The 23,956-nt window shown below is 39.2% G+C and overlaps 7 protein-coding genes across 8 annotated transcripts; 3 read left to right on the forward strand and 4 right to left on the reverse strand.

The window, feature by feature from the left end:
- Positions 1-1,164: 1,164 nt before the first annotated feature.
- On the reverse strand, positions 1,165-3,514 carry LOC103845239 (transcription factor bHLH82). The gene is made up of 5 exons (XM_009122069.2): positions 2,269-3,514; positions 2,055-2,192; positions 1,913-1,978; positions 1,699-1,836; positions 1,165-1,616 (listed from the first exon to the last, which is right to left on the reverse strand). Exons 1-5 carry the CDS (start codon positions 2,470-2,472, stop codon positions 1,254-1,256), a joined length of 909 nt encoding a protein of 302 aa, XP_009120317.1. The 5' UTR covers positions 2,473-3,514; the 3' UTR covers positions 1,165-1,253.
- Positions 3,515-3,755: 241 nt separating this feature from the next.
- On the forward strand, positions 3,756-5,142 carry LOC103845240 (replication termination factor 2). Its single transcript, XM_009122070.3, has one exon. The coding sequence runs from the start codon at positions 3,864-3,866 to the stop codon at positions 4,929-4,931; it is 1,068 nt and encodes a 355-aa protein (XP_009120318.1). The 5' UTR covers positions 3,756-3,863; the 3' UTR covers positions 4,932-5,142.
- A 1,123-nt stretch (positions 5,143-6,265) lies between these two features.
- Positions 6,266-11,382, forward strand: LOC103845241 (FIP1[V]-like protein). Of its 2 annotated transcripts, XM_009122072.3 has the most exons (9): positions 6,266-7,054; positions 7,429-7,658; positions 7,796-7,922; positions 8,002-8,070; positions 8,172-8,312; positions 8,473-8,574; positions 8,676-10,268; positions 10,476-10,940; positions 10,994-11,382. In XM_009122072.3, the coding sequence occupies exons 1-9, from the start codon at positions 6,335-6,337 to the stop codon at positions 11,006-11,008; spliced, it is 3,462 nt and encodes a 1,153-aa protein (XP_009120320.2). In that variant the 5' UTR covers positions 6,266-6,334; the 3' UTR covers positions 11,009-11,382. The 2 variants fall into 2 exon arrangements, with proteins under 2 accessions (XP_009120320.2, XP_009120319.2); XM_009122071.2 differs by having other exon boundaries at positions 6,267-7,054; positions 10,476-11,382.
- A 91-nt stretch (positions 11,383-11,473) lies between these two features.
- On the reverse strand, positions 11,474-15,539 carry LOC103845242 (glycerophosphodiester phosphodiesterase GDPDL7). The gene is made up of 9 exons (XM_009122073.3): positions 15,419-15,539; positions 15,173-15,305; positions 14,045-14,341; positions 13,850-13,959; positions 13,263-13,761; positions 12,863-13,183; positions 12,649-12,791; positions 12,083-12,566; positions 11,474-11,991 (listed from the first exon to the last, which is right to left on the reverse strand). The coding sequence occupies exons 2-9, from the start codon at positions 15,282-15,284 to the stop codon at positions 11,690-11,692; spliced, it is 2,268 nt and encodes a 755-aa protein (XP_009120321.1). The 5' UTR covers positions 15,285-15,305; positions 15,419-15,539; the 3' UTR covers positions 11,474-11,689.
- Positions 15,540-15,785: 246 nt separating this feature from the next.
- On the forward strand, positions 15,786-17,647 carry LOC103845243 (VAMP-like protein YKT61). The gene is made up of 6 exons (XM_009122074.3): positions 15,786-16,198; positions 16,322-16,419; positions 16,509-16,613; positions 16,788-16,853; positions 17,044-17,130; positions 17,342-17,647. Exons 1-6 carry the CDS (start codon positions 16,006-16,008, stop codon positions 17,390-17,392), a joined length of 600 nt encoding a protein of 199 aa, XP_009120322.2. The 5' UTR covers positions 15,786-16,005; the 3' UTR covers positions 17,393-17,647.
- A 36-nt stretch (positions 17,648-17,683) lies between these two features.
- Positions 17,684-18,306, reverse strand: LOC103846147 (temperature-induced lipocalin-1). Its single transcript, XM_009123053.3, has one exon. The coding sequence runs from the start codon at positions 18,198-18,200 to the stop codon at positions 17,787-17,789; it is 414 nt and encodes a 137-aa protein (XP_009121301.1). The 5' UTR covers positions 18,201-18,306; the 3' UTR covers positions 17,684-17,786.
- A 2,181-nt stretch (positions 18,307-20,487) lies between these two features.
- On the reverse strand, positions 20,488-22,979 carry LOC103845244 (glucan endo-1,3-beta-glucosidase 6). Its single transcript, XM_009122075.3, has 2 exons — positions 22,476-22,979; positions 20,488-21,791 (listed from the first exon to the last, which is right to left on the reverse strand). Exons 1-2 carry the CDS (start codon positions 22,808-22,810, stop codon positions 20,684-20,686), a joined length of 1,443 nt encoding a protein of 480 aa, XP_009120323.2. The 5' UTR covers positions 22,811-22,979; the 3' UTR covers positions 20,488-20,683.
- Positions 22,980-23,956: the final 977 nt, after the last annotated feature.

Here is a 23,956-nt window from a genome sequence, read left to right on the forward strand (position 1 = left end):
GGAAACTTCTAATAACTTTGATATATTTTTAAAATACAAATTTGGTAACATGGTGGTAATAATATTTGAATGTGCGAGGTCATTATTTGCGATCACTTTTTGGTAATAATATAATGTCGATTATGGTTACAAAAATGGAAACGAGGACTTGACTTTTGTATATAAAGAAGTTAGATTATAGATTCAAATTATTGTAATCAATTAATAATCATGAATTTTTTTGAATTTGTTATTGCGATTGATAAAAGAAAGTTTGATTTAACTATTTACGAAATCATGGTAAGTTGTGATTACGATTGGAGCGCAAGTTATGTGAAATCAAATACAGTAGAACCTCTATAAATTAATACTCGATAAATTAATAATTTTTATAAATTAATAAATTTTTTCGGTCCCAATTTAGACCGGTGTAAAATATGACACAAATCGATAAAATAATAAGATAATAATATTTTTAAAATTTCCATGTAAATATGTAGTCCTATTAAAATCATAAATTTATATAAGTACAAAATAAACATTATATTATTCATTTTATATTCACAATGAAAATATCTTTATTTTTCTTAACATTTTAATATATTTTGATAATATTTAGTAAAATTATATCGAAAACCATTTAACAATCATATAAAACATAAAAATATACACCGAATAAGATAATAAAACAATATGAAAGTCAAAATTCTAAAATTTGAATAATGTACATACGATAAAATCAAATATTTTCGTGTTTTAAACATATTAAAAATAGAAAAAAAATTTAAATAAGGAAACTTTTATAAATTAATATCAATTAATATCTCTATAAATTAATAAAATTTCAAAATTCTAACATTATTAATTTATAAAGGTTTTACTGTATGTAATATTCTTTAATCACAGCCATTATTTTGAATCTATATGACCAGACGACCGATGCTTTTTTAATATAAATATACGTCTTTTACAATTCAGAAAATTCACCACACCTTTCTTCTCGACTTTGCTCATATCAAAACATTCTCTCTTGCAAACAAATGGATAGCCTTAATTCTGTTTCTAATTTGAAACCTTTCAAGACAATGTAGAAAGTGAGAGTAAATATTATTCTATTGTAGAAGCAATATTCTGCTACTGGTCTACTCACTCCGCGCAGGGCGCGGATTATCACCTAGTTTATTAATATTATTTATGCTTAGTGAAAAAAGTCAAATGGATATTAGCGTTTGACTTAAAACGGAGAAAACAAAACACATGAAATGTCCTATGGTTCATGCCTTGGAGGCAGATACATCATCCTCCATACTAGTGGAGGCTTCAGGTGCAGCAGCTGCAGCTGATGCTGATGCGTTGGCTACATTTGCCTCCTCAGCCGCAACGATATTTGAGATGGGGTTAAAGAGAGCCCCACGAGAATGATTAGAGGTAGATGATATTGCAGTTGCGAGGGAGATGGGCATTAAACAAAGCCCCTTTCCTTGAAGGTACTGCATTGCAGATCCCATGTCTTCTTCCATCAGTTTTGCAACTCTCTGTTCTGTTGACCTTAGGCTCTCATTGGATGATCCTGTTCCGTTTCCCTTCCCGTTTAAGCCATTGCTAGGTCCAGATAGGGGGTTGAGCCGTCCTCCAACCTACATTACCAAAGACCATGATGAATTGATGATGATGATGATTGGTGGCGATATGCCACTTAACCTAAAAAGGGAAACTGACCTCGGAGGTGAGACCATTGAAGCCTGGGCCACCAGCTGCCCTCGCACCACCCAATCTGCTCACGCTTAGTACTTTGACTTGAAGCTGAAGGAACCTAACATACTCTATGATCTCGTCCAGCATTGATGCTTTATCCGTCTGCATTAACCATTATCGGTTATTACACAGATCAAGACAAGAGTTGTTTGATACAAAACAAGAAAGTATTGTGTACCTTGTTGGTGTTGGGAACTAGTTCTTGAAGAGACTTCATTCTCTCAGCAATACGCTCTCTTCTCAACTGCGCAAAGCCATACAATCAGATCAACCCAAGATAACATAAGAGATGGGGAGGTAAGTGAATAATGGAGATATACCCTCTCAGCGATACTGTGAGGATCAGTGGCTTGGCCTCTTCTAGCCCTGACCCTTGGCTTCTGACAAGCCACAGGTGCGCTCGTGGTAGAGACCGTCCCTTGTGCTTGCAACCCATCTTGGCTTGGACCACCTGACTCCTGCATTAACAAAAAACAACACAAAAAGATGTCATGTAAGGAATCAGAAAGACTCTTGGGTGATAATGTTTTATGCCTGAGGGTGATGGAACTGGTCCGGAAAAGAGGCGTCGACGGTGAGAGCATGGAGGAGAGATTGTGGTGGAGGAGGATGAGGAGGGGGAAGAGAAGAGTCCCAACAAGGAGGAAGAGAAGAGAGCATTGACATGGAGTCGAGGAAATAGTCACTATTGTTTTGGTTTATGAACTCTCCCTTTCCTTCTCCATTTCCATTCTCCATCTCTTATGTCTTGTCTTCTTTCTTTGCTTCCCTCTCACGCATTTTTATCCTCATTTTTTTGGTATTGTTTAAACTTTTTTTAATTTACTGGCCGTTTCATTATTCTATTTTTATATTTATATACTCTCCTATGTATATCTCCTATGTATATCTTGGGATATTAATGATTGAGTTTCGATCTCTCTAATATATTATTTCACAAAAGTCGTACGTGGCCGGCCTCTTTGTATATTTTTTGGTTCTTGTTAATAATCTTACAAGCCATTTCACGATTTATTCGAATCTATATACAATCAATTTTACTTTTTTTTGTTTTGTTTCTGTTTCTTCAAAGTTTCATTGTCATGTCAGGTAGGTAAACACTTTGAATGATTAAAATGTTCTTAATTTTGCAATTAATTTTGGAGAAAACCGTTAAAAACTTTGAACTTTCAAATTAAAGGCAAAAAAACTTTTAATTCATGTTTAAACCAAAAAAATAGTTCAGCTTTCAAATATTGGTTATTTTAACTCTTAGTTTTCGTTGATTAGGTCATTTTAGAAAATTAGAAACTCAACTGTTAAACCCGTAAACGTATATGTTAACTCACTAAACGACGTTGTGCTAAAAACTGATTAAACACTTATGAAATGATGTCGTTTTACATTTGTAAACATTTAAATCATCTTTTCTTTCGCGAAACCTAAATTTTCCGTTTTTCTAATCTCTCAATCTTCTAATCTCCAAAATCCAGAGTCATTGATAATGCAAAGGATGTCTAGGACGATATGGTTCATTCGGGTTTGTCGTAGCGAGAGAAAATGTTAAGGAAGCTACGATTGAACAACATAATCTCATGGGTGAAAAATGTGATAATGAAAATGATACTGAGACTAATAATAATGATAATGAGGCTGAAAATAATGATATTGGTCTCGAATAAGAATTTTTAAGTAGTAACAACGTCGATTAGCAAATTAACAGACATTTACGATTTAATAGTTGATTTTCCGAATTTTTAAAATGGCCGAATCAATACAAAATAAGAGTTAAATTAACCAACATTTAAAATTTTGAGTATTTTTAGCTCAAACACGTGTTTTAAAAGTTTTTTTGGTTTTAATTTGAAAGTTCGAGATTTTATTGGCTTTTCTCATTAATGTTGTAATAAATTTAAAATTGTGCGAATCCAAAACTTAAGGTTTGGATTGTATAGTTTCTATAGTATATCAGGCCCAAGGCCCCAATTTAAAGCGGTCCATTTCGTTGATAAGTCGGTCCAGCTATATATATGAATACTTTGTCGTTTTATTCCCTCTCTCTCTAGCATCTTCTTCTTCTTCTTCTCTTCGATTTCCAAAAATCACAATTGATCGGAAACCTAAAAGTACCTTCCTCTTGCTCCGCCACGATGCACATCCGTCGCCAGATCCTCGTTAAATCCCCTTACCATCAACAATCCGTCGCTCTTCAATTGGATCCTTCGCAATCCGTATTAACTCTTTCAAATCTCACTTCCTTGCTCGAACCCTCGCATCGTAGATCATCGCTATCTGATTTCTCCGTCTCTCTCGATGGGAAGCCTCTGAACGCCTCCACACGGATCCAAGTATCCAACCTACCTCCCGTCTCCATGCTCGCTCTCCACCCTCGCCTCCTCGGAGGCGGAGGAGACGGCGGCGCGACGGGAGCAGAGTCGCGCGATTGCTACCTCAAGATGTACGCGGAGAAGAAGCCTGACAAGGTCGATCCCAACGAGCAGAGGCTATCCAAGTGGCTAAACTGCGCTTTGTCGAACGAGCCGTTGGCTGAGCCTTGCGTGGTTGATCTCCTCGGGAACTTGTTTAACAAAGAGGCTTTGGTGAATGGTTTGTTGACTAAGAAGTTGCCTAAGCAGTTCTCTTACATCAAGGGTTTGAAGGATATGGTGAATATTAAGTTAACGCATGTGGCTGGGGGTGATGGTTTGTCGGGAGATACGACCAGTGCTCAGTTTCAGTGTCCGGTCTCGGGGCTGGAGTTTAATGGGAAGTACAAGTTTTTCGCTTTGAGGAGGTGTGGGCATGTGATGAGCGCCAAGGCGTTGAAGGAAGTGAAGTCTTCGTCGTGTTTGGTGTGTCATGCTGATGTTAAGGATTGTGATAAGATTGTGATAAACGGTACGGAGGAGGAGGTGAGCTTGTTGAGGGAGAAGATGGAGGAGGCGAAGGCGAAGGTGAGAGAGAAGAAAAGTGGCTCGAAGAAGAGCAAGAACGGTGTTGCTGTGGTGGCTGATGCGAGTGTGAAGGTGGTGAAGAGACAGATGGATGATGTGAATGTGAATGGTAATGGTGTTGCTGTGAAGAAGTTCAAGGCAGGGGATGCAGTGCCGGTTAATGCTACCAAGGAAGTCTATGCTTCTCTCTTTACTTCTTCTAAGAAGAAGTCTGATTTCAGGGAGACTTACTCTTGCAGGTCACTTCCTTTGGGAAGGAACTGATTTGTTTGAACACACATGTTGTCTGTTTCCTTCTTTGCATTGTGATAAATTTACTTTTGTAATTTCAGTATTGGATGATATCACGCTTTTACTCTTCTGTCGCAGTTGGCATAACTATGTTTGCATTCCACTGTAATAAAAACTTGGAGGTCATTGTTGTATCATCAGCTGGGACTGTAACAAGAGGGTGTATGTATGCTGTTTACATGAATTATATAAGTTATCCAAAAAAAAACAGGCGGATTTGCACAGACTGTTTTCACGCAAGGCCCAGAGTTCCCAAATCGTGGCAACTTGTGCTAAAAAAGTGCTCTCATTGGCTTGGCAGTGCCTCTCTTTTGAGCACCTGTGCCAGCATTGATGTAGAACAATTGTCACCTACACTTTTCCCCATTTTTGAACCCTATTGATGAATCTACCAAGGAAGACACTCACCTTCACTATGCCAGCAACAAACGCCCCGCAGTTGAATGTTCCCATGTCTTTTGGAATCGATATGCACCTACACTTTTCCTCATTTTTCATCACTAGTCTTAATTTAAATCAAATTACCTTAAACTAGAGCAATCTGAACCTGTTCACGAGAAGCTCCCTTTCACTAATCATGTACTCATCTTCATGAAAGATAAAATTCCAAGTAACCGTGTCTCTCTCCGGCTCCTTTGAAACAATGAGACGATCTATATTCATCACATAAAGAGAGAGAGAGAGATGCGTTATGAACACTGAATTGCTTTTCCACGAACACTTTGTCTTTTGAATCTTTCAGGCAGCAACACATACAAGTATTAGTTTCTTTTCGCTAAAAACACAACGTAGAACCTTCTCCCGGTTGCAAAGAAGCTCCATAACTCGAGCTCCGACCGCATATCCAGCATCCTCTAGTCTGAGAAAGCAATCATATCAATAACTAAAAACACATTGTTAGAATGTGAATGATTCAGACTGAAAAAAAAAACAATAAGATGACCTTCTTTCAAGTTCAGCAATATTGTCATGTGAGCTTATATAGTGAGCTTATTCACTGGCTTACAATTGAATATTAAACCAGACTAAACCAACACTTAACCAACAATTTGATTTACGGTTCTATACTCTAATATCAACCTGGGGTTGATTGTACTGAACTAGCTCCGAGAATAATCTAAACTGTTTTAAAACTTTTTAGATTTGTCATAGCTTTTCCGGGAAAATAATCTAAACTGTTTTAAAACTTTTTAGATTTGCTCATGAATATTAATATTTATTGAATTGAATTTATTAATCCTAATTTGTTTTGGTTGTGGGCTATAAATAAGGCCCTAGAGGTGGGCCGAGACATCTCTTCTTCTTCTTCGGAAGCCCTTTATAGCTTCACCACCGTCTCTCTCTTCCTTCTCGTGCTTCACTCGAATCAGCCTCCAATGGACGAAGACGACGAGTTCGGAGATCTCTACTCCGACGTGTTCCAACCCCCCGCCGTCCTTTCTCCCCCGCCTCCTCCTCTCCGTTCAATCGACCTCAACCTCCGATCCCAAGATCAAGATGAGCCAGAAGAACCTAATCCACCTCCCGTCTCTAGGGTTTCCGACACCACCACCGCCCCCAAATTACCGCCCGCTCTCCCTCACGCCGCGAATCGCGATTCTGGCGGCGGAGGCGACGATAAGGACATGACCTTCGACATCGAAGAGCCCGACGCGGACTCCACCCCTGCGATTCCCGGTTTGGCCCTAGATCGAGGCGTCACGACGACAATCGATGAGGCTGGCGATGGAGGAGGAGGAGGATACGGAGGACAAGGAGGAGATGATTGGGATAGCGACAGTGAAGACGATCTACAGATAGTGTTGAACGACAACAACGTCATGATGGGAGGCGACAACAGAAGATCGAGGATGGGAGACAACGAAGCTGACGATGACGACGATGATGAAGAGCCGCTTGTTATAGTGACCGACACGGATCAGAACCAACCTATGGAGGATCAGCTCTGGGGAGAAGATGGTTTGCAAGGAGTCGAAGGAGAGGGCAAAGAGGGAGGAGGAGAAGCTCTCAAGGGGAGTGGGCCTGGAGGTGCTGTTGGGCCGCCTAAAGCTGGGTATAGCAGTCATGGGTATCATCCGTTTCATTCTCAGTTTAAGGTCAGTGTCGAGACAACAATGTTGTCACTGGTTAGATTACTTAGTGGTATGTGTTCTTGTCGTGAAAACATTTTATTTTTCATAAATTATAAACCTTTGTACTTGTATCTAAAGCTGAATGCAAATGCAGAGTATATAAAAAATGTGAATGGAAGATAAAGAACGTTATTACTTTCCTCTTTGTATATCGCAATCCTAAAATCTAACCTTTAGCAATTAAGTGAGAGAAGAATAACATCTCTTGGGACCTTAACTAACATTATGAAGCCAACATCCCATCAAAGATTTCATATTTTTCGTTTGGATTAAGGCTGACAAAAAAAAAAGAAGGCTTGGTATTGATGTACTTGAGAATAACTATATTTATCTTGCAGTATGTAAGACCGGGGGCAGCTCCCATGCCTGGAGGTGCTGCATCTGCTCCTGGGACCTCCTCAGGTCAAGTTCGTCCACCCGCCAACCTTGGTCCTATGGCTGGTCGTGGCAGAGGAGATTGGCGTCCGATGGGAATGAGGAATCCTTCTGTTGCACAGAAAGGCTACCACCAGGCTTGGGGTAGTAATACAGCTGGGAGGGGACTTGACTTCACTCTTCCTTCTCACAAGTAATTTTTTTTTCTGTTCGGACTGTGTGGATTTTAGTAGTGGAGCTTTCCTCCTGATATCTAATTGGAAGCACCAAGTTTTGATTCGTACTGACTTGCGTTTCTTTTATTTGATGTCTATCCTTGCGTGTTTTTAGGACGATATTTGAGGTTGACATAGAGACTTTTGAGGATAAACCCTGGAGATATCAAGGAGTTGATATCACAGACTACTTCAACTTTGGACTAAATGAGGAGACCTGGATAGACTATTGCAAACAGCTGGTAATTAATAACTGTGATTCATATCTTTTATTTCAGCGAATGAAGAGTACTAAGAGTACCTTCTTTGAATTCTATTCAGGATCAACGCCGTATCGAGACTACGATGCAAAGCAGAATACGTGTTTATGAAAGTGGTCGAACAGATCAGGTATACTGGATCTTGGCTTATAGTATGGCATTTAAGTGCTGATTATTCCCCTACAAAATGGGTGACATTTGATTCCTAATCATTCTCTTGTATAATGATAGGGTTATGATCCAGATCTGCCGCCAGAGTTAGCTGCAGCAACAGGGGCGCAGGGTGTTCCTGTTGATTCTTCAAATTTAGTGAAGGTAGAAACTGCTCAAGTTGATTCAGCTAAAGTACCAGCTCATGTTCGACCTGCACTGGTATGTTTCCTACCGCCTTTGTTCTCATTTAAAGTAGCATCGTCTATATGTGGTTTTCTATATTGTATATCAAAGCTGGAACGTCGTGGCTATACATTTTTCTTGTTACTATCTAAAGCTTGAGAGTATTGGATGATTTTTTTACTTTTGGTTATTTCAGCCCCCTGGAAGACCGATACCTGTGGAGACTGGTTCTGGTGAGCGTCAGCCATCCGTTGATACACGTGCTCCTCGTATGCGTGATCTAGATGCTATCATTGAGGTTGAACATGTCTCAAATCTCTCTTTATTTTGGCTTTTAATGGTGAGGCTTAGTTTCCTGCTATAATGTCTGCTACTAATTGAAATCGATTTTGTTGCCAGATTGTATGTCAGGATTCACACGAGGATGCGCCTTCGGGTGAAAATGACACAGAACCAGCTGTTAGTAGCCTTCCTATAGAAAATGTTCCAGTTGAGACTGGGTACGTTAACAGCAGAAGACCAGACGGGGAATCTGCTGAACGAAGTCCTACCCAGGATGAACCACGTAAAAGGCTTCTCAGAAAGCAAGACGATGAGATCTCTAGAAGCACTGGTAGTGGCCAGAGTTTTCGTTCGTCGTCTCCTGTTGGGGACAGAGGCACAATGTCATCAAGTGTTGATCGTGAAGATATGGAAGGTGTTGCCGGCAAAGATGCTGAGATGGAAGAGGAGCGTAAAACGAGTTCTGCAGTTCAAGAAGATGATGGAGGGGAATCAAAGACAGAGAGAAGTAGTGGAAACAGCAAAGCAAGATCTGAAAGTCACAGAGATCATCAGCAATTGAAGGATAGTGCAGAACAGGAAGTTATTCAAAATAAGCATTCTACTCGACCAGCTAGCAGTAAGAAACATCACGATAACAGTGCACCGTATCAGAGCAGAAAGAATCAAGACAGAGGGAAAGAAATGGAAAGAACTCGAGCGGCAAGCAAAGGTGGTAGGGAGTACTCAAATCCTCATACGGACGTTGATTACACAATTGCAAGGGGCGACGATTATGATAGAAGGAAAGGGCGAGATGTTGATGGGGGGTTCTGGCGCAGGAAAGAGGATGACCCATTCAGTAGAAGAGGTGGGGATGAAGGGTTTAGAAAAAGGGATCGTGAAGAGGATCTGAGCTCTAAGCAGAGGGGTAAAATGAGAGAGAGTGACATACGCAACAAAGATGATCATGTTCCATCGAGAAAGCATTTGGATGATGGTGGTTTAAGAAATAGTTATGAACTGGATGATCACATCGGCAAGAGGAGGAAGGATGAAGAATACTTGAGAAGAAACCGCTCTGAAAAGAATGAAATCTCACATGGCCAAAGAGAATCAACCAGCCGCCTGAAACGAGAACGGGGTGATAGGTTGGACCATCAAAAGAGAGATGTCCAACATAAAAGCAGAGATGATTTTGATGACCACAGTTCTCTCAGGCACAGAGATGATTTCTATATGCAGAGAGATGGAAATGAGAGGTTGAGAGAGCGCGAGGATATGGATAAATTGAAATTAACTCAGGAGGATGGCTTATCAGCACGAGGAAGAGAGAGGCAGGTACCTACTACAAGGGGTCATAGAGGCTCAGAAGACCGATCATCGATGATGAAGGATGATTATAAAGCTTCTGAGAAAGAGCATCTCACAAAAGATTCAACAAGGCATAGTAAACAGACGAAGAGAAGGGAATATCATGGTGAAGAAAGTTCTCATCATAGAGGACACGGAGACTTCTCTGCACGCACAGATGAGACTGTTAACAATGAGAAAATGCCAAGGCAGGAGAAGACAAGCGCTAAAAGTGACAACGTTATTAATTCAATGGACGGTCAGCAATTGCAAGACAGAAAACATAAAGATTCAAGACGAAAGATTAAAGAACAACGAGAGGGTGCAGATTCAGCGAGGAGCAAGCAAGGAGAAGAAAATGGCAGTTCCGAAGTTACGGTATGCTCTATCAGCCTATAAACTTATTTTTTTATTAGTCTCATCCAATTTTTGTAAACTTGACGTAACATGGTTATCGTGACTGCAATAGACCTTGCGAAGCATTTTGTTCCTGTGACTAACCTCACCTAATAATATATCTCTTGGTCTGGTCATTTTTAATATGCCTCAACGGGTCAGTAGTGATGTTTCTTTCATGCCTTCCAGGGCTCAAAAGGTAAAAACGAAGCAAGAAATCACAGGAGTGAGATCCCACAGCAGACTAACGCCACCAAAAGACACAAGGAGGATGCTTCATCTGGTGATGAGCTGCAAGATTCAAAGAGAGGACGTACGAAAATGGAGCGTTGGGCAAGCCACAAAGAGAGAGATGATGTTGTCACTGTCAAGGCATCGTCCACTTCTTCAAAACTTCAAGATAAGGAAAAAGGCACTAACGGCCGAGTTCTCGAACCTGTCCATGACAAGAATCGGGATGTAACTGAAGAGAAAAGTAGCCATGACCTTGCAGAGACCAAAGATAGAAGCGAGAAGGGACCTCCAGGAGATCGGCACTTGGACACGGTTGAGAAACTCAAGAAACGTAGTGAACGGTTCAAACTTCCAATGCCCACGGAGAAAGATACCACGGGCGTAAAGAAAATGGAGTCTGAGACGCTGCCCTCTGCAAAAATTGAAGGCCCTGTGGATTCAGAGGTGAAAGCAGAGCGGCCAGCAAGGAAAAGACGGTGGACAAGTAGCTGAGAGCCTGGCTCTCTTTGGCTGGATCGAGGGGTAGCTTCTTATATTTAAACGGATGGCATGAGATTCTTGCATCCCACGGAGCAGTTGTTGCCGTGGAGGATCAAGTTCCATGAAGATTAATTAGAGGAGCTTAGGAAGAGTGTGTGGGAGTGAGCTATGTTGTGTAAGAATAATACGCATAAGGATTTTACTTTGAGAGAATACTCTTTGTAGTAGTTGATGTAAGCTTTTGTCAAAGATTATTTGGTCTTTTAGTTTTGTTCACATACTAAGCGCCTCGAGAGAGAGCGAGGATATTTATAAAGTACACGAGGCACTGTATTTTACTGTAGTAATTTTGTTACTGTTTTTGTAAACAACCTTTTGAACACTTGATCATTTGTATTTTCCTTTTTCCAGGTTTATTATGAGGAGACAGCAACAACTATGAAAGTAGAGACTGCTTGATGGAGAAAGGTTCGTAAATAGAATACGAGCTTATTATCACGTTTCAAAATCTCTACCGAAATCAAAACTTTCCTATGACAAACAAACAAAGTTTCTTTAGAGCTTTGATCTATAGTAATAAATCACTGTTTTGCGGCATATATTGTTTAAAATGAATAAAACGTAAATAGCTCAAGTTTGGAAAATGCTGAGGGCGGGCATGTTACAACGTATGTGGTGTGATTAATTTTTTAATCAGTGGCAAAGAGGAGTCCCATAGCCAGTATTGCCAGCAAGGAAAGGCACAGATTAGCAGTGGTGGCAATAGAGCCAGAATGACCAGGGGCATTTGGCGTAGCTCCAGTTGCATTGTTGGCGGCCATGTTTGCAACAGGAGGCAGAGGAGGATCAATCACGTCTTTGGCGTCAAGAGGTGGGTTTGGGGCACTAGCTGGTGGCTGTGCTTCCTTGTTTGCCACGGAGATTAGAGCGCCAGCCTCTGCAGGTAAGATGGCATAGGGCTGCTCTTTGTTTAAATCTGAGCATGGACTCCCTGCATTTGCATCAAATGTTAAGCATCAGCTTTTGTGTTGTTAAATGATCAACAAAATCTTTCATGAATCTTGTAGATGTTTAGAATTTACTTAAGTATCTGCTGGCGGTGGCAGGGAACTCTGTGATGACTCCATCAACGCCATTCCCTGCAATGAATGTGGCAAACTCTACCGTAGGATCAGAGAAGTAGTCAAACGCTATGGAGATATACTCGTTCCTTAGCACCGAGACATAAACAGAGATATTCCCCTTGTGCATTTCCTCCACTACGTTGGTCTTCCCTGCGGCAAAGCTTCCGGAGATGCTGACGAGAGAACTTCTCAAGATATTGACAGCATCTGCATGCTTCTTGATTTCGTCAACGGATGCCTTGGGAGCATCTCCTATTTCCTTGTCGATGCTCAAGACTCTAGTGTAGGGAGGGACAGCCTCAAAACCGGCCAGAACTGAACTGTCATCTGACTGAATCAATACCCTTTGGGTTGTTTGCTTGTCGAGTGTGGATTTGGTCAGAGCGGACTTGACTGCGTCTACGATTCCTAAGCCTTTCTTTGAGGCTAAATAAGCAGCATTCTGTCAAAACAAAAAAAACAAGGCGTTAGTGGTGATGCTTTGAGTAAGTTAAAGGAGCATTAATGAAAAAAGGGGCATATGCCTGGATGTTGACAAGAACTCCAGTGACTGCCTTTTCTTTGCTGAACTTAAGGAAGTCATCAAGAGTTACGAACTTCCCGGCATTCTTGTTTGCTGGGTTTCTCGAGATTCCCACCTTAGCTATGAAAGGGCTCTGGATTTGAGCTGTAGGCAGAGACATCCCACTGTCATTAATTTAGTTTCAGAAAACTTTAGAAAAGAAACCAGTTTCTTACGCTTCAGAGACTGGATCTCAGCCCAAGTGAGATCAAAAGAGAAAACGCCGTTGGTAGGCTGGATTTCAGGAACGCTGGTGGCTCGGGACATGAACGTGGCCATGGCGGTGGAGCTTACCGTGAGGTCTGCAGAATCATGGCAGAAAGCTATTCCATCTTTGGACATCTGAACAGAACAGTCGATCACATCTGCTCCATCTTCCACCGCTTTTTGATAAGCCAGGTCAGTGCAGCCTGGATAGTCTCCACTTGCTCCATTGTGAGTTATGACCAACGCGTGTCCTGCTTTGGGGAGATTTCCCTTTTGGTGTGAAAAGCAAGCTGCAAAGAATACATACACGTAAGGGGTATGAGCTTCTCTTATTAATCAAGTTTTTGAGTGGATAACAAGTCAACTCACAGATGGCTTGTGATGCTGTTGGCGGGAAATCGGTGACGACGCCATCAACAGAGAACTGGCCATTGTCCACAAACTGGAGATACTCAGCAGAGGGATCATAGCTGTAGTTAAAGCTGGCGGGCATATCATTAGCAAAACCAGAGGCATAGACCTCTAAACCGGCCTTGTGGGCATCAGCCACAAGGGTGGTGGCCGGCTTAAGGTACTTAGCGGTGTCAATGGGCCAAATGTAGCCTTTGGGGACAAGAACGCCTGAAGCAAATGCCTTGATGGCTGCAAGGTTCTGCAGAATCTCGCTGTACTTTTTGTTGGTGGTGGGTTCCATTGCTTCAGGGTCTTTGAACTCGAATATGAGTTTTGTCTTGGACATGACTGCATCTCTCCCGATGCTCTTCAAGAAACCGATCTCCGGAGATGAGATGAAAGTAATGCCACGGAATCCTAGGCTTCTCAGGTACTCGGCTGGGCTCAGCTTGTGTTCCATGTAGAATGCATCGTTCTGCACATTTGCGTTGTTTGTTTTTTGTTTAGTAAACCCTCCAGAGGTTGGTTACTTATATTGTTTCAAAGAGAGTAAGAGGAGAAACCTGAACGCTCAACCAGAACTTGGGAGGCTTGATTCCTAGGACGTCTTCCACGGCGGAAATAGGCAACTCGCCGTCGAAAATGCTGGGCCGAGAGTAGATGTTCTGGACCACTGCTCAACAAGACGCAAAATATGAAAAGGCGGTGGTGATGGTGGGAAGCATGAAAGGGGAGAAAAAAAGATGAGAATGACATACAAGAGACATTGGAGAAGATGGTGTCAGCAGAGTAGTCAAGGGCAAACCAGCCTTTAAGGTCCTGACCATTGACCTTGTAGGTCTTCTGGCCTTTGGGGAAGAGGGTGGAGATGGTGGTTGCATTGTCAAGCCTGATATCAGGCAAGCAAATGCCAGCACCGTCGTTTGTCATCTGAAGGTTGCACAAGATTGTGAGGCCAGGCGAGCTGCTGCTAATAGCCAAGTCATTTGCAAGGGCGCATGACTCCGGGAAAAGACCCGAGATGCCGCCTCTGGCCACAACCCCAGGTTCTTGACCTGAAAGACAACAAAGAAAAGAGTGTTCAAAAAAAAAAAGGACAAACAAAGAAAAGATAGTTCTCTTGTTAAAATAGAATCATCTAATTTTTTTCATAGTGATATTTTTAGTTAGACTATCTTTAAAATTGTATTTTTTGTAAAATAATATGGCAAAATTTTAATATTTTTACCAGAATTGAATATATCAGGAATACCTTTGTAAATCAATGATTAATTATTAACTCAAAAATTAATTAAAGAAGAATACTGTTTCCCTATTTTTGTATTTACTTTTAATTCAAAAATTAATTAAACAAGAATACATTTTTAACCACCAAATATATTTATTTTTATTGTACACAATCTTATAAAAAGTGCTTTACTTTATTTTATAAATATTAAAATAAATTCCCAAAAAACTAAAACAAAATTAGAAATTGAAATAATCTCATTTTGTTAATATTGAAATTATATCATTTTATTATATATGTAAATATAATCTAATATTAAACCAAACAATAAAATTCACCTTACAAAAATTTATAAAACAGGTTAATATTTTTAAATTAAGTACTGTTTTATATACAATTTCATGTTTACCATAATAAAAAAAACACAGATTTATAATATTATCATTTATGACAAAATTAGTATAAAAATAATCTTGAGCTTTAGAAATGCAGATCAGAAGTCTAATGGGTTCTTACGGACAAACATTAGGTCTTGACCAAGAAAAAAACAAACAACAGATGTTATTATGTAAAAATATGGGCAGTTTCATAGAGTATACAATCAAGAAACAAAAAAAAAGAACATGCATGGTTTACTTTTACATAAAAGGAAACATACCGTTAAGGGTGAGCCATTTTTTGGTAGGAAGAGCGGCGGCAGCAGCAGGAGCCTTGGGAGCCGCAACACAAGAGTGTATGAAAAGGGAGAAAAGAATTAGAAACCTCAGCATCTTTATTTATATAGATTGATCCTGCATGTTGTATGTACGTACCAACAAAAAGCAAAGTCAGATTACATATACAATGCAGAATATAAATACATACATTTTAGAAAGAAAAAGAAAGGTGAAAGGAGATATCTTACAGTGAAAAAAAGAACATTAAAATAGATCCCTTCTTCTGCTTGTGTTTCCTCTCGTTATTATGTTTTGAGAAAGGAAAAGAAGAGAGGAAGAGATGGTGAAAGAATAGGGGTAAATTTAATGGGGGTAAAAAAAAAAGTTACTTGCCCATATCCCATTTATTATGCCTATTTATTTCCCTTTCTATTTTTATCTCTTTTTCTCCTCCATTCCCTTTCTTAACCGCTTTTATTTTCTTCCCTATTTTTTTACTTTTTTCTTACATTTTTTTTTCATAAATTAAATGTTTTTAGACTTTGGACTATACTACGATATTGATTTTCATATTACCTTTATGATGTAAAAGTTGGGTTTATTATCTTATATAGAATATGATTCTGGATGTAGATATCGAATACGAAAAGGGCATATATATAAATGAATATAAAAATGAAAATTGCGTCTGGTTCCGACACCTCTTCTTTAACTTTTTGTTTTGTTTCTTTTTTACCACCGGACTTTTGCTTTTCCAGGTTCCAAAACGCATCTCCTCCTCCTCCGTCTCCTACTCCTCGCTTCCTCGTCACGCAACCTTTGATCCACCGGAGCAATGAAGATCACCGCCTTGCTTGTTCTCAAGGCCGCCCCCGAAACTTCGGATCCAGTCATCCTCGCAAACGCTTCGGACGTCTCTCACTTTGGCTATTTCCAGCGATCTAGCGTCAAGGAGTTCGTCGTTTTCGTCGGCCGCACCGTCGCTAGCCGAACCCCTCCTTCTCAGCGCCAGTCCGTCCAGCACGAAGGTTCCTCTCTCTCTCTCTCCCTTTCTAGATCTCCTCTTTTTCTCTCGGATCTATATGATTAAGATTTGCGATTGCGATTAATTAGGGGTTTGGTATCTTTGTTTTGTTGATGATGATGAATAGAGTACAAGGTTCACGCTTACAATAGGAATGGTCTTTGCGCGGTGGGATTCATGGACGATCATTATCCTGTTCGAAGTGCCTTTTCTCTTCTCAATCAGGTCTTATTATATCTTTGTTTTTTTAATCTCAGTGAGGAGGAGGAGAAGATACGGTTTTGCTTGACATTGAACTTGTGTGTTTATGTCAGGTGATAGATGAGTACCAGAAGAGTTTTGGTGAGGCATGGAGGTCTGCTAAAGAAGACTCCTCTCAGCCTTGGCCTTACTTAGCCGAAGCTCTTACCAAATTTCAGGTTTATTCTTTTTTCTTGTGCAATTTCATTCTCTCATGGAACTTGTCTATAAACACTGGAGGTATTAACTCGATTAGGTGGATAAGAAAGAATCCAACTTTACTGATTCCTCATGAATTATGACTACTCGTTACTCATTTGGTATTAAGTGTTTCTGCTCTTTGTGATCTTCAGGACCCAGCAGAGGCTGATAAGCTGTTGAAAATCCAGAGGGAGTTGGATGAGACCAAGATTATCCTCGTAAGTGCCACTCTCTTTGCCTATGTTTTCCTAGATATAGATGATATGCATTAATGTTGTCCCCAGATAATATGTGATGTTCTGTAAATGATTTATGGTTCTTCTGTGACTTCAACACAAGAGAGTCTTGCTGATACAAAGATATGTTTTTTCGTCTCCCTAAAAACTGAATATATGTTCTGTATTGCAGCATAAGACCATTGATAGCGTTCTAGCCCGTGGTGAGAAGCTCGACAGCCTAGTGGAGAAGAGCTCAGATTTGAGCATGGCATCGCAGGTACCAACCTTCTAACTTCTAACTATCACATACTATATATTGCCATCTTCTCCACTGTCTGGGTCTCTGAGCATAGTTGGTTAACACGGGATAAATAGAGGAACTATCACATGCTAGAAGGCTAGAAGCTGTTACACGTTATTGTTGGGGTAGATGAATAGAGAACGTACAAGGATGTTTCTGACATGAGAACCTATTTTGAATGAAACAGATGTTCTACAAGCAAGCAAAGAAAACGAATTCATGCTGCACTATTCTCTGAGCTGCAACTCTGGATGGATGTCTTGGGGGTATATATAGTCAACCAAACTTTTGCTGTGGGGCGAGACTGCGTTTCATTTTACCTATATATATATTTGATTCCGTTCTCTCGTTTGCATGCACTCTTGAAATTCCATAAGACTCATGTCGTGTGGCGTGCTATCCAAATACAGTTTCAATTGTCTTTTGCCAGATTATATGATTGCTTTTGTTTATGTTTCTTTACGGTAATAACATGATCACATTCTTGCATCAACTTTTATGTCAAACAGATGTTATAAGATTTTGAAAATAGACAAAAGCAGAATGATGATTACTAAAAAGGGGTAGCATATTACACAAACAAAGGTTTGCAAAAAGAAATGAAACAAGTCTTCTTTTGCGTCCATGTGTATCTACTTGCCGAAGATAGACTTTAGCCACCAAACACCCTTAACCCAAAGATAACTCCTTGAAGGCTGTCCGATGACAGCATGCTGGTACTCAGGATCAATATACAACACCCAGTAATCCCCTGTGACAGGAATAACGGGAAGGAAAGGAGGGACAAAGAACTTGACTTTAAGCTTGGCCTCGTCGCTCTTAGGATCAGCTTTGTAAGCTGAGCCTTGGATGAAACCTCTCTTGCCTCCGTTCCACGTCTCGTTTAAAACGTGCACCGTGCCGTCGGGGTTAAGGGTGTAGGTGGCGCGAGTGTCGACACCGTCCTTGGGCTGGAACCTGGAAGGGAAAGAAGCAATCTCGTACCAACGGCCCATGTATCTCTCCAAGTCGAGCCCTTTCACAGCTTTCATCTCCGTCGACGTCATCTTTTCTTCTCGCTTACGGTTTCTTAGATATTTTGTTGCTTTTGAGGTTTGGTAGGATGAGAAAGAGGGATTCTGTTTTTTTTTTATAGGAAAATAGAAAAAGAAATAACGAAGGAGATTTTCGTGGGAGGAGAGGCTGACACGTGGGAAGCGTGTGAGGTAAATGCTTCTAGTAGCGTCTATGCGTTGGAGTTAGAGCTTAAGGAAACGCATTTTCTTTTCTTTTTGTTCTGTCAGAGTAAAATACAAATATAAAATAGGCATTCACACTTTGATTTGAGTTTCTTTTGCCTTTTCTTAGGTTCTACCAAAAATCTTTATATCGAAATGTAGATTTCTAGTTATGTTAAATGTTTTGTTTCCCTAATAGTGCATTCAATCAAATTCAACACTTACCCAAAAAAATATAAAACGTTAATTTGTCAGTTTGTAAGATTTAAGAGTGAAAGATCTCTTAAAGTGAAAACTTTTTAATTATTTTTGGAAAGAAATAAGAAGGAAATTAAACCATTTGACTAAATAAATTGAAATTTTCTTGTATACAAAGAAATGGCAAATTTATGATCTCGATTTATAAATAAGCCGCAAAAACTTTTATACCCGCGCTTTAGCACAAATTAAATTATATTATTAAAATATTAAACATATTGTATTAACAAATTTAAGATTTATATATATGATTAGATTGGTTTTTATGTATACAATTTTTGATTATTTTCATCTATATGTTGGGATGATACATTTGAATATTTTCTTTTACTAACTTATTGGTAAATAAAATTTATATATTTTTGATTTTGAAGTTACACTAATTTTCAAAATATCAGATTTTTACTTTTTTTTGAAATAAGGTGGAAAATTAAAATATTAAAGACAATTACAAATTGGATTAAGCTTATAGTTTGAATTATAGTTTGGTTATGAACCAAATAAAATAATAAAAAGGTTTTTAGTCCGACTATTATTATATTTAAAGCCTAAATATAGAAAGATGATGATATTATTTGTTTGAAAATTGCAACCGATACTTTATTATGATGAAAGTTAGGTTAACGTGATATATATCATTAAGTACTAAGAAATTATTAATGTTTCCCTAGACTACAAAAAATAATTAGGCCAGTGTCAAAGTTTTTCTTAAACTTCAATATAAATTTAATAATTTAAGTTCTAAAGAATTGTGTTGCAGGAAAAAAATATTTGATATATAAGTTCATTTGGTAATAACAAAACAACTTAATTTTTGTAGGCCATGAAGGCTTAAGAACCGAACAATATTCTTCTTCTTTTTATTTTATTAACAAAACAATTTTGAACAGATGCATATCTTTTCTAGTAATAAAAAAAATCAACACTTTAAAAAATCATTATTTTCCAACTTATAGCAAAAACATGCAATACTTAGGCCATAATATATATCAAAGTTTGATTAAAATTGTTGTTTAAGTAACACGGACTAAGGGTATATCTTACATTTTTTTTTAATTTATTATATTGGATCAAAATATAAATCTACCTTGAGCTATTTAAAGAAAATCTCATTTAATGAGATCGCCAAGTATTAATTTAATGAGATCATTGATAAGTTTATTATATCATATACATTTAGGTTTAGGTTAATATAAGTTTTTCTAGTAATTAGATTTTGGACTTACTCAATTTTTAATTGATTTTTATATTATCACGCAAACTAAATTAATATTCTAATTAAATAATATCTAAGTAATATTTTTTACTTAATACAAACTTAAAGTTACAAATTGTTAAATGCTTTTTTATTAATATATAGGAATTTCTTCCAAGTTTCATGTTGGTTTTGATAATTGACAAACACATCATTTTTCATTTTTGTACCATTACAACAAACCTTTAATCCAAGAGTTCTCTTAATCCAATCACAGACAAAATTGTGTATTTTCTATTTTTATTTGTTTCAAAAAAGGACTCGACTTGCGTAATAGTTGTCGACAAGAGCATTCTCCGTCAACATCAGGCATCAAATACATCGTAATAGCTGTCTTGCGTAATAGTTGTCGCCGGCAACAAAATCTTTGATCCAATCACATAGACACAAAATAATGTGTTTCTACCTTTACCTATTTCAACATTTCGTTCATCATGTCATCAAATACATTGTTGTCGACAAGTCTAGCTTTAATGACTTCATTTCTGGATCCAGCATTGCAAGGTCTCCCACACACCCTCGACTGTTGACAACTTGTTGTCGGTACAATGAATCCATCACAGCACTCTCCAGGAAAACAAACAGAGAGGCCAGGACAAAAGGGAGTGATTGTGCCTTTAATCCGGCCCTTAATTCTGAGTTTAGAGATATCAAAATGTCCGAAACACCAAACAAATAGTTCCCTGAACACAGCACTATTTTCACTTGTTCTTGGGAGAGAGAAATTAGAATCCAAGAAAAGGAACAGAAAAGAAAAAAAAACACATCACACATAATGCTACAACACAACAAGAAACCATCAAAAAATAGATAGCATGGCAATGGCTACAGCCACCAGCAGCGGGAAGAAGAACACTTGTCCTTGTACAGCCGCACCGTAATAAGGCTCTATCATAATCGGAAACCTGCACGTCCCCGTCGAAGGATCCGTCTTAGTCACCTCCGATATATTCGGAAACTTACACGCCATATCCAGCTGGTCATTTATCTGATAATAACTGTTAAAAGCATACGATATATTCTCCTTCCCATCCAGATTCCCACACGACGTCCCAACCCCGAGGCTAGTGCAATCCCCGAGGCTACACGCGTAGCTCACGCTAGGCGCCACCTGAGGATCGTCCAGCCTCACGTTAGGCTTCATCACACACCACTTCCTCTGCAGATACCTCACACCTTTGGCTTGTATCAAAGCTCCAGTGTTGGTCGTTCCCAAGTTCAACACGTATTTTGGCAACCCGTCGAACGTGAATATCCCCCAGTGACGCTCGAAGTAACCAGGCTGAACGCTTTTGGCGTCCTCGTCGATGAGACTGAAGAGGTAGGCGTCTATTGGGCCAGGCCTTCTAGGAGTGCCTTTCCCGCCTGAGATGTGGGCCATGAAGCCTTGGTTGAACTTCTTAGCGAACTCCACGTTAGCGTTCTTGTCCCCATCCGTAGGCCAACCGATCTCGCCGACTATGATCGGCATGTTTCCGAAGCCGTTCTTCTCGAGGGCGTGGACCAGAGTGTCGTAGTTTGCGTCGAACATGTTGTAGTAGAATGTTCCACCGTCGCTGACCGGCTGCGAGTTGCCGTCGAAGAAGGCGTAGTCTACTGGGAAGTTGGCGTCGTTGTAGAGACTGATGAAAGGGTAGATGTTGACGGTGAAGGGGCCGCCGTTGTCGCTCAAGAACTTGACGATTGTGATCATGAGGTCGCGGATGTTGGCTCTGAAGTCGCCTCCGGAGGGGAAGGTGTTGGAGCTTTCGTAGACGTCGGCGTTTAGGGGACAGGTCACTTTCACTTGGTTCTGAAGACCGGCTCTTATTAACGCGATTTGGATGTTTCTCAGCGCGGGGAATGTGGTGGTGAGATAGCTCCCGTTGTAAGTCGACAGGAAAGGCTCATTACCAACAGCCACGTACCTGTTACAACAAAATTAGAACCAGAGGTTCAACTTCAGTTGTCTGATTATACAGTAAAGTCATGAACTTTGTGTACATTTTTCTCAGACAAAGACAGATCCAAACTACTTTTGACTGTCTAAGAGAATTCAAACTCAAAGTGCAACAAAACCGAACCAGAGGAACAAACTCAGATATCTACTTAAGTTGTCTGAATATATAGTAAAGACATAAGCTTTGTGTAGATTTCTCTCAGACAAAGACATATCCAACTTACTTCTACTGTCAAAGAGAATTCAAACTGAAAGTGCACCAAAACCAACCCAGAGGTTCAAACTCAGCTATCTACTTCAGTTTGTCTGATTCTACAGTAAAGACATGAGCTTTGTATAGATTTTTCTCAGACAAAGACATATCCAACATACTTTAACTGTCAAAGAGAATTGTGCAACAAAACCGAACCAGAGGATCAAACTCAGCTCTCTACTTCAGTTCAGTTGTCTGATTATATAGTAAAGACAAGAGCTTTATGCAGATTTATCTGGAACAAAGACAGATCCAAACCTACTTTAACTGTCTAAGAGTATTCAAACTCAAGTTTCCCTGATTCCAGTTCCTAACTAGTATAGTACAAATGCGGAACCCTAAAAACCCTAAAAAGGAAAGTTGAGGATAGAAAGTAAAAAGAAAGAAAGGGGAACCAACCTGATGTTGACGTTATCGGTTTTGATGTGAGTAGAAACATTTTTAGCAACCCATTTCTCAGCGGCTTTGAGGCTTGAGGCGAGAGAGGCTAGCATCTCGTTGGGGATACCGACCATAACCTCGATTCCTGATTTGCCCAGAGCTCTGAGAGTGTCGTACTCAGCGTCGAAGAGCTTTACTTTCTGAATACCATTCTCTCTCAGCATCCTCACCACTATATCTGGTGGAAGAGGGTGGGAGGCCTGCGTTCCCCAGTTCGCTCCAATCGAACTTGCTTTGGGACAAACCACCGCCGCCACCGTCAGTACTACCACCGCCACAAAACTCCACCTCATCTCGAAGGTCTCCGATCTGAGACTTCGTGAAACCAGAAAAAAGGTAGACAACGCTGTGAACTATGAGCTTTTTTGAGCTTTGAGCTTAGCTGTACTGTCTGCTCCAGTCACCAGTGCGTATTAAAGCGACCACGCTTGCGCTACTGACCGCTGTTTTTGGCAAACAGACAACGACAAAAATGACACGTAAGCATCGATGTCTTTGGTTTGTGGTCCCTTGCTCTTAACGGATAAGTGGGCTTCTCTATCACAGGCCCATTTTTTCCTTGAATTATTTCTATGTTCATATCATGTCGGTACATTTTATAATCGATGCATATCACTCTGAATAGCAAGGGTAGAGAGACTTTGAAACATCTCCACAAAATGCTACATGAGTAAATCCAAGCCCCTTGAATTGCTATACATCCATACAAAGTACCATTGCATAATTTGCATTTGACTTTAGTAAAGAAAGGATCACATTCCATTCTTGTTCATTGTCTATGGCTGAAACTAGAATGTTGTTTTTTCTTTTGGGTGTGAGAATACAATAATGTGGAATTAGTTATTCATGAGTTTTGGAACAAAAATACCAACTAACTAAAAAGACAAAAAAATGATTCCACGCTTAATACAATTAAAAACAAATACATATCTCATTTTTTTGATTCTTTAAACTACCACGATTTCATTCCATTTTATGTCATTGATTCTGTACATTTTTAAATTGAATTACCAGTAACATCCTATATCACTTTTCTTACAAATAATTGCTTTCAGCCAATATGTTTGGAATATGCCATCTTTTGTTATTGGGGAAAAGATAGTTGTAGTGTAGTTATTGAGAAGGAAAACAATATTGAGGAGATAATTTGATATTTCATCCGTTTCAGAATAATACATGTTTTATGATTTTCACGCTTATTAATAAAACATAATCAAAACTTAGTTATTATTGCATAGTTTTTTGTAATTTTATATTTTTTATATTTCTAAATTAATAAGATTTTAAGAAATGTAATTAATGTTCTTAAAATTCATAATTTTTATTATTAGTTAACAAAAATTGCATTGAAAATATAAAAATACATCTTTTTGAATTTTCTAGAGTATTTAACTTTTTGAAACGGAGAGAGTATAATTTAATCTAATAAAAACTCATTA

The sequence above is a fragment of the Brassica rapa genome, chromosome A10 (genome assembly GCF_000309985.2).
Source record: "Brassica rapa cultivar Chiifu-401-42 chromosome A10, CAAS_Brap_v3.01, whole genome shotgun sequence".
NCBI classification, from domain to species: domain Eukaryota; kingdom Viridiplantae; phylum Streptophyta; class Magnoliopsida; order Brassicales; family Brassicaceae; genus Brassica; species Brassica rapa.

What these genes read in the sequence shown, in the direction of transcription:
- LOC103845240 (XM_009122070.3), top strand. Translation starts at nt 3,864, where the DNA reads ATGCACATCCGTCGCCAGATCCTCGTTAAATCCCCTTACCATCAACAA.
- LOC103846147 (XM_009123053.3), bottom strand. Translation starts at nt 18,200, where the DNA reads ATGACGTCGACGGAGATGAAAGCTGTGAAAGGGCTCGACTTGGAGAGA.
- LOC103845244 (XM_009122075.3), bottom strand. Translation starts at nt 22,810, where the DNA reads ATGAGGTGGAGTTTTGTGGCGGTGGTAGTACTGACGGTGGCGGCGGTG. An exon ending in ACCGATAACGTCAACATCAG is followed by an intron (nt 21,792 to 22,475) that starts GTTGGTTCCCCT and finishes TTGTTGTAACAG; the next exon opens with GTACGTGGCTGTTGGTAATG.
- LOC103845239 (XM_009122069.2), bottom strand. Translation starts at nt 2,472, where the DNA reads ATGGAGAATGGAAATGGAGAAGGAAAGGGAGAGTTCATAAACCAAAAC. An exon ending in CTCACAGTATCGCTGAGAGG is followed by an intron (nt 1,979 to 2,054) that starts GTATATCTCCAT and finishes GGCTTTGCGCAG; the next exon opens with TTGAGAAGAGAGCGTATTGC. An exon ending in TCAATGGTCTCACCTCCGAG is followed by an intron (nt 1,617 to 1,698) that starts GTCAGTTTCCCT and finishes TTGGTAATGTAG; the next exon opens with GTTGGAGGACGGCTCAACCC.
- LOC103845243 (XM_009122074.3), top strand. Translation starts at nt 16,006, where the DNA reads ATGAAGATCACCGCCTTGCTTGTTCTCAAGGCCGCCCCCGAAACTTCG. An exon ending in AAGCTCTTACCAAATTTCAG is followed by an intron (nt 16,614 to 16,787) that starts GTTTATTCTTTT and finishes TGTGATCTTCAG; the next exon opens with GACCCAGCAGAGGCTGATAA. An exon ending in ATGAGACCAAGATTATCCTC is followed by an intron (nt 16,854 to 17,043) that starts GTAAGTGCCACT and finishes TCTGTATTGCAG; the next exon opens with CATAAGACCATTGATAGCGT.
- LOC103845242 (XM_009122073.3), bottom strand. Translation starts at nt 15,284, where the DNA reads ATGCTGAGGTTTCTAATTCTTTTCTCCCTTTTCATACACTCTTGTGTT. An exon ending in AAAATGGCTCACCCTTAACG is followed by an intron (nt 14,342 to 15,172) that starts GTATGTTTCCTT and finishes GTTGTCTTTCAG; the next exon opens with GTCAAGAACCTGGGGTTGTG. An exon ending in AGTTCTGGTTGAGCGTTCAG is followed by an intron (nt 13,762 to 13,849) that starts GTTTCTCCTCTT and finishes GCAAATGTGCAG; the next exon opens with AACGATGCATTCTACATGGA.
- LOC103845241 (XM_009122071.2), top strand. Translation starts at nt 6,335, where the DNA reads ATGGACGAAGACGACGAGTTCGGAGATCTCTACTCCGACGTGTTCCAA. An exon ending in CGTTTCATTCTCAGTTTAAG is followed by an intron (nt 7,055 to 7,428) that starts GTCAGTGTCGAG and finishes TTTATCTTGCAG; the next exon opens with TATGTAAGACCGGGGGCAGC. An exon ending in ATCTAGATGCTATCATTGAG is followed by an intron (nt 8,575 to 8,675) that starts GTTGAACATGTC and finishes TTTTGTTGCCAG; the next exon opens with ATTGTATGTCAGGATTCACA.